The sequence below is a fragment of the Chlorocebus sabaeus genome, chromosome 15 (genome assembly GCF_047675955.1).
Source record: "Chlorocebus sabaeus isolate Y175 chromosome 15, mChlSab1.0.hap1, whole genome shotgun sequence".
Lineage (NCBI taxonomy): Eukaryota > Metazoa > Chordata > Mammalia > Primates > Cercopithecidae > Chlorocebus > Chlorocebus sabaeus.
The window spans coordinates 20,682,829-20,698,785 of record NC_132918.1 but is presented as its reverse complement, the minus strand read 5'-3'; the positions used below and the strand labels follow the sequence as shown (position 1 = coordinate 20,698,785).

The following is a 15,957-nucleotide window of genomic DNA, read 5'->3' as shown; positions in this document are numbered from 1 at the left end:
AAGTCATTTCACCCTGTTCCAGTCCCCAAGAGGCTATTAACTTTATACTGACGCAAACTAATATTTAGACACAATTCCCTAGCTTCTACCAAAAAATGTAGCTATCTCTCTAGTCAAATAAAGTTAGTATTTTTAAAAACATTTCAGCAGGCAAGATATTATCAACTGGGTCCTAAGCACTTAACTTAACATTTATTATCTGGCAGCCAATAATTGATGACATAAAAAGGTTTCTCATTAAAACTATTAAAGTGACAACCTGATTATATGAAATGATATGTCCAACAACACCATTAATCATGTGACTCAATGTTTTACAAATTAGATTACACATGACTTTATCATAAAATAATTAACTTTTCATAAATAACTTATGATGGGAAAATTTGTAGATTTGGTAGTTTTCTATATTTATTCACTTGATAATCTTGAGAAATCTCAAAATCATGGTCATATGGGGGAGAAGTAAATATTCCTATTTTGTGGTTATCTCACTCCATGTATCACATTCAGCAGTCATGATTATGAAATCACTTAGTTTTTTCTTTATTTTTTTGTGGTACATTGTAGGTGTATATATCTGTGGGATACATGAGATGTTTTCACACAGGCATACAATGTGAAATAATTACATCATGGAGAATGGAATATTCATCCCCTCAAGCATGTATCCTTTGTGTTACAAACAATCAACATAGAGATTTATTTACCACTAAAAATTATAAACATGTATCTTTAATATTCCCTACTAATATCTGTTTTATAATACAAATGTAAATCACATCTCCAAAAAACCTGTGACTCAATGGAATGGGAATGTTTCAAAGCATTGCAACAGTAATCACTATGCTGTTGTATTGTAAGAAAAGGTAGTTTAACTTAAAATCTATATTGCCTTTGTAAGTTGGCACAATCATTGGCCATGTATGTAGGGGGTCAACACCTTAAGCTTCAACCAGCTAACAACAGAGCTATTGTCAAAGTCATACTGTACCTTAGAAAAGATGAGGACCATGAGGCACAATACTCAAGACAGATCTCTAGCAGGAAATGCAAAGAAAGAAGACTGGAAATGCAGGCCAGGATAATCAGAAAACAAACCTCATCTATTGCACAACTTTGCCTAAGTTAGCGAGTTGATCTCTCTCCCTCTCTCTCCATAAATATTTGTATACTTTTGAAATAAACTTAAACCTTAAAAGTCTATCAGAATGAGAAAAATCACAATTTTACATATTCCACAAAAGAGATAAAATGAAGAAATTTCTGGTAAAGAAAAACTAACATCAAATAGAGGAAACAGGTTAGTGCTAAAATGCTTCAACTAAGTTTATATATAATTATCCAGTGACTTTAAAAGGACAGCTGAACTATATCCCAAGATTTTGCCCATTCATCAGAAATCAGAATAATTTTCAGTGAAAAAGAGAAACAAAAACACATATACTTAGAGAATATTTTTAACTATATGTTATTTCCACTGACCAAGTTTTATTTGGGGGTAAAAACTAAATAAGCAGTATTCTTTGTATCCTGAGTATCTTCCACAATAAAAAATAAAGCTATCCCCTAATATTATTAACTGAAACTGACTGTATCTGGAAGTAGTAACTGAAAGTTAAGGAAGTGAGACTAGATGCTAAAAGATCCATTCACTAGTTACATATGGATTTGTAAACATTTAGTTTTATATCTTCAAATAGCCAGAACCAATTTCTGCCCTGGGATATATGGATGTGAATTCCCATGTCAGCCTGTATCTACACACAAGTTCAGGTTTTATCCTTTAGAAGGCTTTATCAAAAGCATCTTTACATGCTGATACAGGCTCCACCAAATAATGGTTGTTTTCACTTAGTGACCCATTTTGAAGCCTCGTTTAACAGCGTGTTCCCAGGTGTCCAGAAAGAGTTCCATATCAAGGTATAATTATGTGGAATGGATCAGATTTATCGAATAAAATCATTCTGTAAACAATTTCTAGCTCACTAAATGCCCAATTATAACTGAAAGAATGCAGCTTGGGAAAGCAGGTCAACTATCTGCTGGAGCCATATGATGTAATGGAAAGGAGTTCAGAATTCTTTATGTCTGTACAGCAATTTAGAATGTTAAGTTGTTTTCTTTTTAATGCTACATCACTTTAGTCAAAAATATAAGTAGGAAACTTACCCAAGTTCTCTGATCAGGCAGTTGGAACTGGGAGCAAAATTGAAACAAAAACAAAAAATTACTTCTGTGTTGGTATCTTTATTGCAATCTATCCTTTGAGAAATTAACATTTGTACTAAATTAGTAGTTTTTGCTTATCATGTAACTGTACCTTGAGTAAAAGCTTTGGACATAAAAATTAAATATTTTTATAACACTGTTGAATTTCCTCTATTTACCTGAATGAAATGTTTGAATCAAGGTTCATTATTACAAGAAAGCTAAATGCTACCTACTAGAGAATCTTACAGCAAAGCAGATGCTTCCTTTTTATTAATTACTACTTGCTATAAAACAATATCCCCAAATTTATTCTAATAGCTAAAAATTAAGCCATTTCCTGTAAAAATCCAATCTCTTGCATTTTTATAATGTTAATAACAAAGAAAACATATTTACTCAAATATGAATCACTGAATAACAAAAGGATAATCAAAGGATAATGTACTTGGAAATTCACTACTTGATTTTTATTAGTATAGGACTCAGACCATCAGTAGTCAGAACAGTTAAGAATGTTAATGGAAAACTAAAAAGTTCTAGCTATTAATGACAATTTATGACAAGATTCACTGGGAAAACCTTCAGTGGGTTAGAAGCTCTTCCAGGAGACACAAAAGTTTAAAATATCATTTTGCTTGGTTAAAGGAGATATTTTGCTTATATACATTGTGGTGTCTTTATTAAGGAAGATACGTAGTTTTTAAAGGATGAAAACTTGATTGCAGAAGAAATCTAACCATAAGAAACACTTGTTGAAAGCAAAATAGAACATGAAGAACAGAAGATTTAAGTGATTTTTCACATATTATAACTTAGGAAAAGACTGTCTCCTCAGTTCCTTGGAATGTAGTAGCAGGATAATCAGCCAATTTAAAAGAAAGAAAATATAAAAGAACGAAGAAAGGACAGAAATGGAAGTAAAAAAAGAGTCTGTTGCAGATGTATTCAAAGCCAAACATTTGCAAATAAAATGTGCAAATAACCAAAAACAATATTAAAAGTATAGAAACATCAAACCAAGGAATAATAGCCATTTTTACAATAGTGTAATTGACAAATGACTTCCATGGACGTTCAAATGGGCTACCAACGTGAATGCAAAGGATCCAAAATAGGAACAAATGAAATGGACATTCAGAGGTCACACAGTAATAACGTTCCCTGCATCTGACCTATTTGTGGTCTTTCAACTCCTTTTCAAAATTATAGTGACCATAAATAATTTTCAACCACATATGCAGAGAAAGCCTCTACTATGCTTATTTCTCCCTTAGAGTAAACTAACTGATTTGTAAAAGAAAACTAGAGGACTAAATAATTCTCACCTGGTCTGATAGAGCAAACATGCTTTTTCAAGAATTGAACTAAGGGAAGACTTGAGACCCTCGGCATTTATCTTTTAATTTTGATGTATGTACTCATGTATCTTCTAAGTATTTTTGACAGAATTTTTAAAACACATATTATTCCAAAAGGCAGTAATATAGCCTAATAGTCTTTCAATAAAATTCAGTAGATTTTTGTTTACCGAGGTGTTCACTTATCACTGACTAGGAATTATGGAATGGGAAGGGATATGCCGAGAACAATATAAAGATATACAAAAATTGTAAAACTAGACTTGCCCAGAGAATACCACTATGAAGCATCCTTATTTCTTTTTCCTAAAACATTAAGAATGTGATACCCCTTTATTATTACGACAACCCTAAGAAATAGATAGGGCAGATATTATTCCCATTTTGCAATGAAGATCCAGAAGCTGAGAGAATCCATGTGATTTGCTCTAATATACTTAAATGGAAAATAAAGCAATGAACAGTTTTATGCAAGTACTAGCTATGAAATCATAACAAGCACTGAGAACAGAAGCAAGTCATTCTGCTTTGGCTCCTTGATCGGTGCCCCCTTTACTTCTGCAGTGAGGTCATGCCAAGAATACAATAAGCATCTTTTCAAATACTCCTAGTACATGGCATGGTCCTGGCAAAGAAAGTGGGCAGGGGATGAGAGGAGGGTGTTTTAATAACATCCCTTTATACTTATAATAAAATGTTTTTGCACCCACTAATAACAGCTCTTCCTCATTTAGGTCCTTCCACATGCCAAGCACAACGCTAAATATGTGGTGTACACAAATGCCAACTCTTCCAGCTACACTGGGAAGGGTAAGACTTGATTAAAGAGGAAAAGGGCTTGTCTGTATCCCAGCTTGTATCCCAGCTATATATAGCATGACACACGAAAACAGTCATGATGGTTATAAAAACAATGAAATATTTCTGTAACAGTTGGTAAATAGCCTTTGCCCTAAGCACTCTAAATGTTCCCCTGCTTCCCTGGCCTCTTCTCCAAACACCCCTCAGATAGTCCCACTATCCAGCGAATAAAACATTGGCAGTTGGTGCAGCAAGAGCCTCCAGTATCCTGCTCCAGAATGGCAGAAATCCATTCTGATTGGTGGGTATTCATGACACATCAGGTTTTAAGCATTTTGATCATCACTCTTGGGTTCTGTTCTAATATCAACATACAGCAACAGGGAGTCCCTTATACCAAGACGTGACATTCTGGTGCAGGAGGAAAACACTGCCACTGCGCTCCCACAGGTGTGTTTGTGAAGATCTGAGGAATGACTGCTATGCTTGAAGCCCTGGACACATGCCTCATCTTTTGTGATCCTTAATTAATTTGGGAATATTAAAATATAATCTGCTCTCTTATAATTTTAAAATATATACCTACTATATTGCTAACAGCTGCAAATTCATACAGAATTAATGGTTGACAAAACTCCCCATCTTATGAAATGGTAAATTTACCGTGGTTAGCAAAACATCTTTGAATTTCAAAGTGGATAGAAACCTTACACCCAACTCTCTCATTTTACAAACAGGAAAACTAAGAGCCAGGTAGACCAAGATGCTAAAAGGCAAGGAATCCCTGTTTTGGTTTTTCTCCATTCTATCATGTACCCATAGCACTCAATTTTGAAATGGTTAATTACTAAATTGTAAAGATTATCAGAACATGAAAATCATGATTACTGTCATTAATTATTATAACATTAATGCATATATGAATATTATATCCTCATACGTATTTACTTAAAATTATACAGGAAGCTATCAGGGGAGATGTACTTTTTGTACAACATCTGACACAAAATATGGTCTACATTCCAGTTTATTAGCCTACGAAACCTTACAAGTACTACTTAGATCAGTCTAAATATAAAATATAGTCCTGATAAACATTAACTGTTTTATAACTTACTTCTTTTCCATAAAGTAATGATGTGAATAACATTCTTTAATCTTCCTATATAAAATTAATACTAACTGGAATGTTTCTAAAACTTTTACTGCTAAACCATATATTATCTCATTTTGAAAGGGAGTGAGCGTTCTTTAGCAATAGTAGATTTATCCAACTGACCCAGAAGATTGTGTTACACCTCTCATACTCTTTATTCAGGACTCTGGAAAGATACTTGAAAAAGTGTAAAAGAGGTAACAGAAAGGAAAAGGAAAAAAGAATCGTATCCCATTATCTTTATTTAATTAATTTAATTGCCTCATAGCTCTCCATAAGACAGCTGGCATAAACTCCCCCGATTTTATTAGAGAACCATCATTTTTTGTTTGAACATATTGCAACAAAACAAATTAGTTTACTCTGTTTTTAAGAAGTTTCATTAAAATGCTGCCATCTATAAAGACCAGAGTTTGCATCCTTTAAACAAAAGTAAAATAAATTTTACATTAAGAAACTATATTCAAGATGTTTATATACCGTATTTGTTCTTTCAGTATGATTTTCCAGATGGTGGTTGATACGTAAACCCATTTTTTAAAATTACTAAATGTATAAGGACTTTAGGATGAACCAATCAGAGATAGTACTGCTTTGTATTTTCCTTGCAATGATAGACTGTATACATTTTGATAAATGAACACAACTCTATTCAGCAAATAGCACTTTGCATTGTGGTGAATTCTTGTGCAATTACAGAGCTTTGCTGGAATGCTCAGTGGTCTCTAGATAAATTCCTTCACCCTCTGTGGTAACAACTTGTCAGGTAGACTCATTTCCTGTTTTTATCTAAGCTCTAAAAGAACAAGAATGACCTTCACGAGTTTGGGACGAGTCACAGTATGATCTATTTCTCAGTATTAGCAACCACCACACACAAAGCACACCTTGGATATTTATTTTCTTAACTGAGTCCTGCTCACTCCAAAATGCACTTTAACTCAATAAACAGTTAATAGCAGACAATCATTTAGCACTGGAACCATGTTATCTTTACACATATATTAACTAATTTTTCTTTAAAGAGCTTGGGTTTTAATTCTGCTAGAATTTCCTGTGTTCTTCCACACCAGCGTCATAGGAAATCCTAATGTTCTCAAGATGTCTTTCATTTCATTGCACCTGTTTTTCAGGATCAACAAGTTACTTTACAAGCTGGAAATCTCAAATCTGAAATACTTACTTGTGGGTGAAACAAGAATCCTGGAGAAGGCCTCAAGTATTTCTCTTTTAAAGCTTCAAGTGGGTCAGTTAGTTTTCTTTTCTCTACTCTGAAAGGTTAAAATTAGATTTTGGAGATGAATCAGTTTCACATATCAATCACTGCATAATCACTGACATGTAAAGCATCTAACAATAAAGCCAACGGTAGGTTTCTGGGAAGCACACTCATAAAAATCTAAAGACATCTGTCCAGTTCTTGGAGATTACTCGTGACACTCCCAGGTACTTAAGGAGAGAGGATCCTATTTATAATGGAAAAACCCTACTGAATGACTAGGAATAAGAATAATGAGAAAATGTGAAAAATGAGGAGTCACTAAATTAGAGGCATTTGTCACAAATTCAGCACCTTTCCATTCCAAATGTAGACAAGAATGCTTGATGATTTTGAAATCATGAGGTCAAGGCTGATTTTGAATACTAGAGCCATTTTCTACCATGAAGGTGTTCTCGCAAATATGCACTCTATTCCTTCCATATTTGTCAATAATAGTAAGGGCATTTCCAAGCATATACACTGCTAGCCACTCTTTGAGGTTCTCTCTCTCTCTCAATATATATTTATATTTAAATGTATAGCATAATATATTAATATATAAATATTTTATGTAAATTATATTTAATATATATTCAGAGAGAGAGCATATATGCTCTTTGGATGCCACTGCTGATAAAGAAGGCAGGCAGATAGGATGGGTGTGGTGAGAAGAGAATGGGGAGCTTTCTGAAGATAGAGAGAGACACATAAAACTTACCTATATATCCCTTCTGCTTTAGAAATGTTTGCCATCCTATTTTGTATTAAGCATATAGGGAAATAATATATCTATGTTGAATTAATTCCTTTTACCAACTTGGTAATTAAAAATACTTTTAGATGTATGCACTCTTAAAGCAGAATAAAATAGCTACCACTTATTGATATTATATATGTGATATATGTGTGTTGCATATATTATTTCACTTATTGAAGTAGGTGATGTTATAGCCATTTTATGGATTTGTTTAAAGTCTCAGACATGAGAAGGCTGAGATTTCAACTCAAGTCTGCCACTAAAACTGGGTTCTAGGTCTTTCATGAGTTTAACAAAATGACAGGCCTAGGTCTTAATTGAGACAAGCACCAGAGAGATGTTGGAGATCACAGTGAGTAAGAAGAATGCTAGTAGGTGATGAGGATGAGTGCAAGAGATGTGTGGAAGAATTGGAAGCCAGTTGCTATTGAGAGGGTATAAAAAGGAAAGTCTGAAAAATTATCTTAACAAAGGACTGAGACACATCACTGAGTTGGAAATATGACCTGACCCGAAATGTGTGACATACAATCTACACACAAAATACGGAAGACATGTTTGTCTTTTTTTTCCTTCTCTAGTAACAGGACTGTCAAAGGAATTAAGATATAATAATTTTAAAGAGTAACCAAAATTGGTACTGACAGGACTGAGATATTTTGTATTGTCCTTTGATAATACTTTATCATATTCAAATGAGGGTAGTCCTTTCCACACTGACAGTGTTTCCTTGTTAATAATGCATTGTAGATAATATACATAGAAGAAGAGTTTTAAGTGAGAAGAACTTGCAGCTCTAGTACCTATTAAGTAATATTAACTTGATAAATACTGTTGAATTAAATAATAGCATGCTTCCTCTTCACGAAAGAGAATTAGGCAAAATATGAAAATACTCCAATGTTAGATAAGTTCAATGAAAAGTTATCCACATGTTCCATGAACTCTTGACAATGTTCAAGATTAGAATGAGAAAGTAAATATGAAAATGTTTGTAATATTCAAAATATGTAACAAACATATTATTCATACCCATTTAAAGAAAACTAGTATTTTAAAACTAAATCACTTTGGTCAAGTGAATATTACTGAATATTGCCAAAAAGATCTTTTATTACACTTGTATGTTTCACCCCAAGACTTTTTTGCTACATCAAAGGAAACCGGATAATGAAGCTATTAAACAGAGACATTTTTTTATGCCAACTACTCATATTATGTAGAAAACATACTCCGTGATTAATATTTCATTTACCTGGGGACTCCTGAGAGATTTATTTAGAAACAATACGACCAGCCCTTATTAAGGATGTGTTGGTAGGTTAACAAAGAGTGGACTCTTGCTGTTATGTATCCTCCCGTATTCCAAAGAACCTGACCCATTTTAGTACCCACGCATATTTGCATTAATCCTTCAGGATCCTCATTCTTCCGCCACTTGACAATTTACTTTAAATATGATTTTCCCATATTTTCCACTCCAAATAAAGTGTTTAAAAATAAATTTATTGTCAAGGGAAAAAAATTCTGTAGTCCTATTCCAAACCCCCAACTTCAGAAACATCTAAAAATACGTTCAAACAGAATGATCCAACTTTCAGAATAAAAAAATGAGTTCACTAGATCAAACAACTTCACTCTGTTTTATAATAATAGTAAAAATGACGTGTTAAAAAGCCATCACTTTACAGTGTAAATAACACCTTTCATACATCTGTTTATATTTTGTCATCTCCCATACACGCTTACCTGTAAATAGGGTCCATAAAGAAAGGAGTGGGTCTTGCATGCTGCAAGGAACCATCTGAAGCAGGTCTTGATTCGACATTGCTTCCTTTTTTTTCCCCAAACACGTGGTTTTTTCGAGGCTCAGTCAACTTTGTCCCACTGGCTCTACTCCTACTGCCCATACTTAGATCCAGGGGCTGGTCTTGGCTTGTGGCAGGCGTCACTGGAGGCTTGGAGGGGACTGGAGTCAAGGGCTTCTCATCTTTTCGTTTAGTGGTGAGATCAAAGGGGGACTCAGAGCTGCCCTTCTGCAGTTTCTTTACTTCACCTGGTGATTGGGGTTCCATTTTCAAAGGTAACGATCTCAAGTCTCTATCAGGAAATGGGTACATTGATTGAGAGAATGCTGGAAAAAACGGGAGGGGAAACATGGAAGGGTAAGGTAAAGCTCCAACTTTTTTGTCTTGCAGCCCCACCAGTCCTGTTGAACCAAAGTATTTTTCAGCAATAGAAGCAATAGCCTTTATAGAATCATTCACAGCTCCTGACACCGCAGTCTGCTCCTCTAAAGATGGTGAGAAAATGGAATGATTGCTGTATTCTTTCTTATTATTTATTGAAGCCAGATTCTGAAGAGGGCTTACTTTGTCTTTGAACATTTTACCATTTTCTTTAAATTTCTCTTTATCACTTTCAATGTCACTTTCCAGATCAGAGCCCGAGGTTGTTTCCAGGTCACTGCCACTTGGTGTACTGACATCATCAAGGTCACTACTCTCTGACTGGTCACTGATTTTCTCAAGGGGCCTCTCTTCAGAGGACCTCTCGGGCTGGAGCTCCACTGGCTTATTGTCCCCTACAGATGGGTGTTTAGATAGTGCCTTCAAAATATCCTGTGTAGCTGGCAGTATCTGAGGATGTGTCATGAGGGGACTTTGACTTTTGTTTGTCTGTTCAGTACTTGATAGTCCTTTAACAGGAGAACTAGCAGGTATCAAAGGAGGCCTGTGGTACAAGCCGGAAGGAAACAGACCAGGGAAGCTAAAAGAAAATCCAGGAGCTGTTGGAAAGGTAAGACCAGCAGGATGCCTATTGGCGCCAAAATAGTCAGCAAGGCCCGGGTTGGCATGACTCATATTAACCATGGACGTTTTATCCATAGCTGGGGTTCCAGGAAGTGAAATGCCTTGGCCAAAAAATCCACCTGCCGCAAAATGGTTCTTGCCCTCACAAAACCTCCTGTGTTTATTTAAGGAAGACGTAGTGCTGAACATTTGTCCACAGTCTTTGCACTTGATTTGGGTTCTGCAATCAGCATGCATGCGCTTATGACGGCAAAGGTTTGAAAACTGAGTATAGGATTTATGGCAGACCTCACCTGTGTGCAAACAACAAAAAACAATCTCAGGCTTTATGTCAATTGCTTCTGAATTTAGCAAATATCACAATTGGTTTACTCAAAATTTCAATGAGGAAGCTAGTAAAAGACATTGGAGGCACCAATCTGGGTGCTCCAAACACAGAAAACCCCATTTCACTAGATTCCAAAGCAAGGCAACCAACCTGACAAATGTCTTGAGGCAGCACAAATATTTCATATATATATAGGTATATATATTTTGTCACCCCCATTGTGCAATATTTTGCATAATATTTGTGTATTTAAATATTTATGGAAAGTTAAATTCCATCATGCATTGATTCTCCACACAATTATTATACTAATATAATGTTGAAAATTAAAGTCTTAAAATGTATTACGTCTGAAACATAACAAGAACCCCGTTCAAATTTTAGAGTACTTAAAAATTCTATTTTGTAGGCACCAAAACAAAATAAAACATCCTTAACCAGAAACTTCACCTTTATTGCCTTTCCCCTTGGGGAAAAAGCCTGTGACTGCCCTGCTATGATTTAATTGGTATTATATCATATGCTCTCATCATTCACACATCAAAGCCACACAACAATGCACATTGTGTATTCTGAGACTTTTTTTAACAATCATTTTCATGATTTGAGAAAGACTGACATAATTTACAATGGCTCTATTTTAAGCCTGCAAAGGAAACTAAATTGAATGTAGCCCATCCTGCATTGCTGGTTCCCATGAACTATGATCACGTCCTCTGACTTCCCCTCACACCAGTGGTTGCGCTAACCTTCCTGCATTTATGAAACCCCCGTCCTTGGGAAACATGTCCACTTGTTGTCATATCTACACTGGTTATCTCACGTTTGACTCCAGTGTGTGATAGCCAGCTATGGTCAGTAGGGGAGAGCACTGTGAAAGCTCTAATCCAGAAAGAAGGGCACAGCACTGGGTGCAGCTGTGAAATATGTCTCTTCACTAAGAATTTGCCAGTAAAGTAGAATCTCCCTCCTCACACATGTGCCATATACTATAGCCAAGTGTATGTTAAGACCAAACTTTGCAAACCTTAATAACTCCTTTACCAGGTAAAATTCCTCACTCACTTCATGGTCCAGCAGGATTACAGTATCAGTACCCCGAGCATCATATTTTTTTATTTTACTTTATGGGATTGAGCCACGTTATGTGTGAGCTTACTTTAACATTTCTGTGCATGTTCAATACATGCAGAAACAAGATGTACCTTGTTGGTAATTGTCGAAACAAATTTATTTTAAGAAATTAAATTGAAGACAAAATGCAACACTTACTGCTTTCATACAATGGCTGCCTTTAAGTGCAGAATGGTTGTGCTTCTAAGTCAAAGCAATAATAATTAAAACAAAAAAACAAAAAAAAAAACCCATGCCAAGGAGATTTTATAAACTTTCAGTCAAGCAAAACTCACCCAGAACTTGGATTATCCCACATACATCCAAACAAGAAGTACTAAGTGAGGGTATATCTCTTTCTTTTACTACTAAATGTTAAACTGTATTGTTGCACATATCAATGCGTTTGATAATATTAAAGGTGCCTTCAATTGTGGGATGAATCACATTATAGAGGCTATAACATGCATTTTAATGGGAATAGAAGATGTGGGTGACATCTTTTCAAATTATTTTACCAGAATATATTGACCAGAGTCGGCTTTAAAAGTATATACGATTTAACCACACACCATAAATAGACATCTAACTTGTTTGATACACTAATTAAAATCATATCACGGAGAAGGTAGAAACATCAGACATGCACTAGATATATTAGAATAATTCAGCTACAAGCAATAACAACATTTTATCATTGGAATTATAAAAAGTACGAAAGCAACACCTCTTAAAAGGCATTGAAAAAATGTCTTGATGAGTATTCAACCAAGACATAGGTTTTTCAAAGGCTTGTCATTTATTGGCAAGGAAATGTTGCTCTCTACACTTCTTTCTTACAATCAGATGGCTTTAAAAAAAATCAAGAGCTTCTCTCTATTGGAGTAACAGAAGTTCAGCTGACTTTTCTGGTGGCACCCTTTGTTACATGGCTGAGTGGTGTCTGTGTCTGGGCTCAAGAACATTGAATCTGGGATGTTTTCTTAGGCAGAGGCTTTGTTTTCAGCACTTGAAGGACGGGCCTGGCACACTACAAACTACCAGGCCTCCAGGTAAACTGGTTCAATTGATGTTGAAGTCTGTACTCTACTGTAATTTTCTCAGTAATAAGGAATTAGCCAGCAGTTAACAATGCATTTTTCTACTTATTAAACAAATTAAGAGGCATTTTGAATATATTCAGCCTATTAGAGCATGTGGTTTCTATTTGGGAAAGCTGGAGGTTTCTGTAAAGGCAGTGAGTAATTACCTTAGCACTGGTAACTTTGGGCACACTGTAATAAGAGACAGTTGCCATAAACACACCAGTGGGGGTAAATCGTGGTGTGTGGCCTTCTGGTGAGAAACAGATATCAGCCCTAGGTGAACCTCCTTCACTCAAGTCTCCGCACCATTTCCTGATCTTTAAACTCTTTTGTTCTGAAATTACATGGCTATTATTCATAATTACTCCATGGTTCTCTGTAAGATTTTAAATTTTACAAAATGCCATCTGCTATTTAAATTTACCAATAATTACCGAAAATCATTCAAGGGAAATACTTTATGCAATCTGATTGGAAAGGGACACCCTGTGACACTTTAAAGTGAAACACTTGTCTTCAACACAATTAAAATTCCAGATCCCAGAATCTTCGAGAGTAGAAGTCTATATTTTCTGACTTTTATTTTAAATAATAGAGAAAGCATTAAATGAGTGATCAGAATTCTTTGTGGTTTATTCTAGTTTTTTTCACATCAAAACATAATAAAACTTACCAAAATTTATTTCTGAGGAATCAGAAATAAATGAACTATTTAATATCGTATGCCTGTAGTACTTCCAAGTACATTTTCAGGGCATTAAGACTTAAGAGTCAGGAATGCCTTTTTGAGACAAGAAGTCTAAAATTTCTATTGAATGCTTTATTTCCTGTGACCTTCAACAGAGCTTCCCCAAGGGAGACGAGAGCACCCTTTTGTTTATCTGCTAGTCCTCTTCACCCGGGGAACAGAAGAACATATGAGCAAAACAGGACTCTAGTGTAAGCTGGAAAAGGAAAGAAAAGCTCTTTTGGTGCTTGGACACACAAAAGAAGGCTGTGTCAAGGCAAAGCAGAGTTAGTCTCTGGCATCTCCATGTTGGCACTGAAAATTAGTTTTTTCCATCAGGTCCTGTAGTAGTGTCTCATATACCTATTACAAACCAAAGTCAGAGGTCTTGCCAAGTGCTGAGTATGCTTCTACCAATTCTATGTGTATCTGGGTCCAAAATCAGTCTTGAAGTTTGTAGCACAACTCAATAAGTCATTGTATTTATATGTCCAGTCAAGCCATGGAATCAAAGCAGCCCAGAATTTTTGCCCAGGTAGACTAAGAACAACTAATTTTACTTAAAAAATATTTGAGCACAATACAGAGAATACGAGTGGGTGGACAGAAGAAAAAGCAAATGAGAGCTGAGTTTTATTGTATCTGAAAGATGTTACTACAGTGCTCTGTACAGGGATGTTCTAAGTAGGTGGTCAGATCAGATGTCCCCTAAAAGCACATTGCCTATAAACTTGCTTTGGTGCAGTGGGTAGGAGAAACAGCATGTCCAGCATCTAAGTGAAAATGTTCTGCTTTTCTTCAAGTAACAGAGAACTACAGGTCCGACAGCCTGTGATCGGCAACAATGGGTAGATTAAAAAGCAATTCATCCCCCTTGCTCTCTCCACACACATATACTCACATACATGCACACAGAGCCGTAAGCCCACTTCCCAGGTGGGGTTCTTCCAGCTCTTTCTGTTCCAGAACAGGTTTTTAATCACTTCATCTTATTTAGTGATGTCTGCTATTTGCTGCTTTACAAAGCCATGAACATTTACGATATGAGACAAATCTGATTGTCCTGATTAAATCCTACAACCTGAGAGATTTCCCTTTGATTATCTAATGACTTTTCTTTCCTCTACCTGTTATTGATTTCTTCTAAAAGAAAACACCCCAGGAATCAAGGACAAAATACCATGGATCTGATTATAAAAGATTTACTTGTAATCATAAATAGCCCTACTGTATTGGACCATGAATAGCTAACACAGTGACCCTCTAAAGGCCATGTGCAGTCACTCTCCTGGTCACAGTGCCTTTTGGAGGAGAGACAGATGTGGGAAGGAGGGCTGGAGTGTTGAAAACTTACAGATAAAGGGCTTCACACTGCTGTGGATGTGCTTGTGTTGTTTGAGGCCCGACGAAGTGGCAAACGTTTTGCCACACTCCGGGCATGCATGGGCCCGGGCACCGACATGCTGAGAGCGAATGTGCCGCTGAAGGTTGCTAGGGTCCGTGAAAACCTGCTAGGAAATGAGTACTGATTAATCAAGAAACTTAACTCAAGGGGACAATAAAGAAGACCCGGGATGACTCAAGAAGAAACTTTGCTTATTTGTTTTGTTTTTCTTTACCCCAAAGACCAAAAGTGTACTCTCCTCCAATTTCCAAAATGTACTCTCCTCTAGGGTAGGAACTGTAAATTATTCTGCTCTATATCCTTAGCATGGTGTATCCACAGGTATGAGTTGAGCAAATAATGAATGGCACCATTAGGCCTTATTCAAGACCCTTTTTGATACCACTTAGAGTGACTTGAGTTAAGTAATAAAATGCTGGTTATGCCATTATTAAAACTTGTGTGCTTTTTTCACCCTTTAAGTAAAGACACATTGTGTACAAAAATTTGGAGGATTTTGACTAACATACCTTAAATCTATTTAAAGAGTTTCCCTAAGGTGTTAAATTCTAACACTCTTTCAGTGACTTACCAGCAAGCTAAAACCATTCCTTTAGACATTGTACTAAAAACAAAAATAAAAAAGCCACTCAACACATCTGAGAGCAAAACATCCCTAAAGAAATTTCAAATGTCTTTAATTTTTTATGAGGAAAAAACATACGAAATTTTAATGTGCACAGAACAGGGTAATCACAGGAGAATGATTACCCAGTAACCTGGTGGGGTACAGAAATTTCCATTGGCATAAAAAAAAGCTATTAAAATGCTAGGAAATGTGTTTTGGAAATAGAAAGCAACTTTAATGACACCAGGACATCTTTGAGTTAATTAAGAAACATGAAATTAAAAGAAGTGAATTACTTTTACCATAGTTCACAGTTATGGTCTAAGTTGAGT

General features: G+C 35.6%; 1 protein-coding gene across 15 annotated transcripts in view; it reads right to left on the bottom strand.

The window, feature by feature from the left end:
* The window catches only part of MECOM (MDS1 and EVI1 complex locus), a 608,842-nt gene that overhangs the window by 22,147 nt on the left and 570,738 nt on the right, over positions 1–15,957 (bottom strand). For 4 of the 15 annotated variants that reach the window (XM_007972155.3, XM_037988579.2, XM_007972161.3 and 1 more), the window contains 4 exons: positions 14,968–15,124; positions 9,297–10,653; positions 6,713–6,800; positions 2,173–2,199 (listed from right to left, as the gene is read on the bottom strand). In XM_007972155.3, coding sequence (XP_007970346.2) covers positions 2,173–2,199; positions 6,713–6,800; positions 9,297–10,653; positions 14,968–15,124 — 1,629 coding nt within the window. The remainder of the gene's footprint in view (positions 1–2,172; positions 2,200–6,712; positions 6,801–9,296; positions 10,654–14,967; positions 15,125–15,957) is intronic. The other 11 variants (XM_007972156.3, XM_037988580.2, XM_007972163.3 and 8 more) reach the window with 5 other exon arrangements.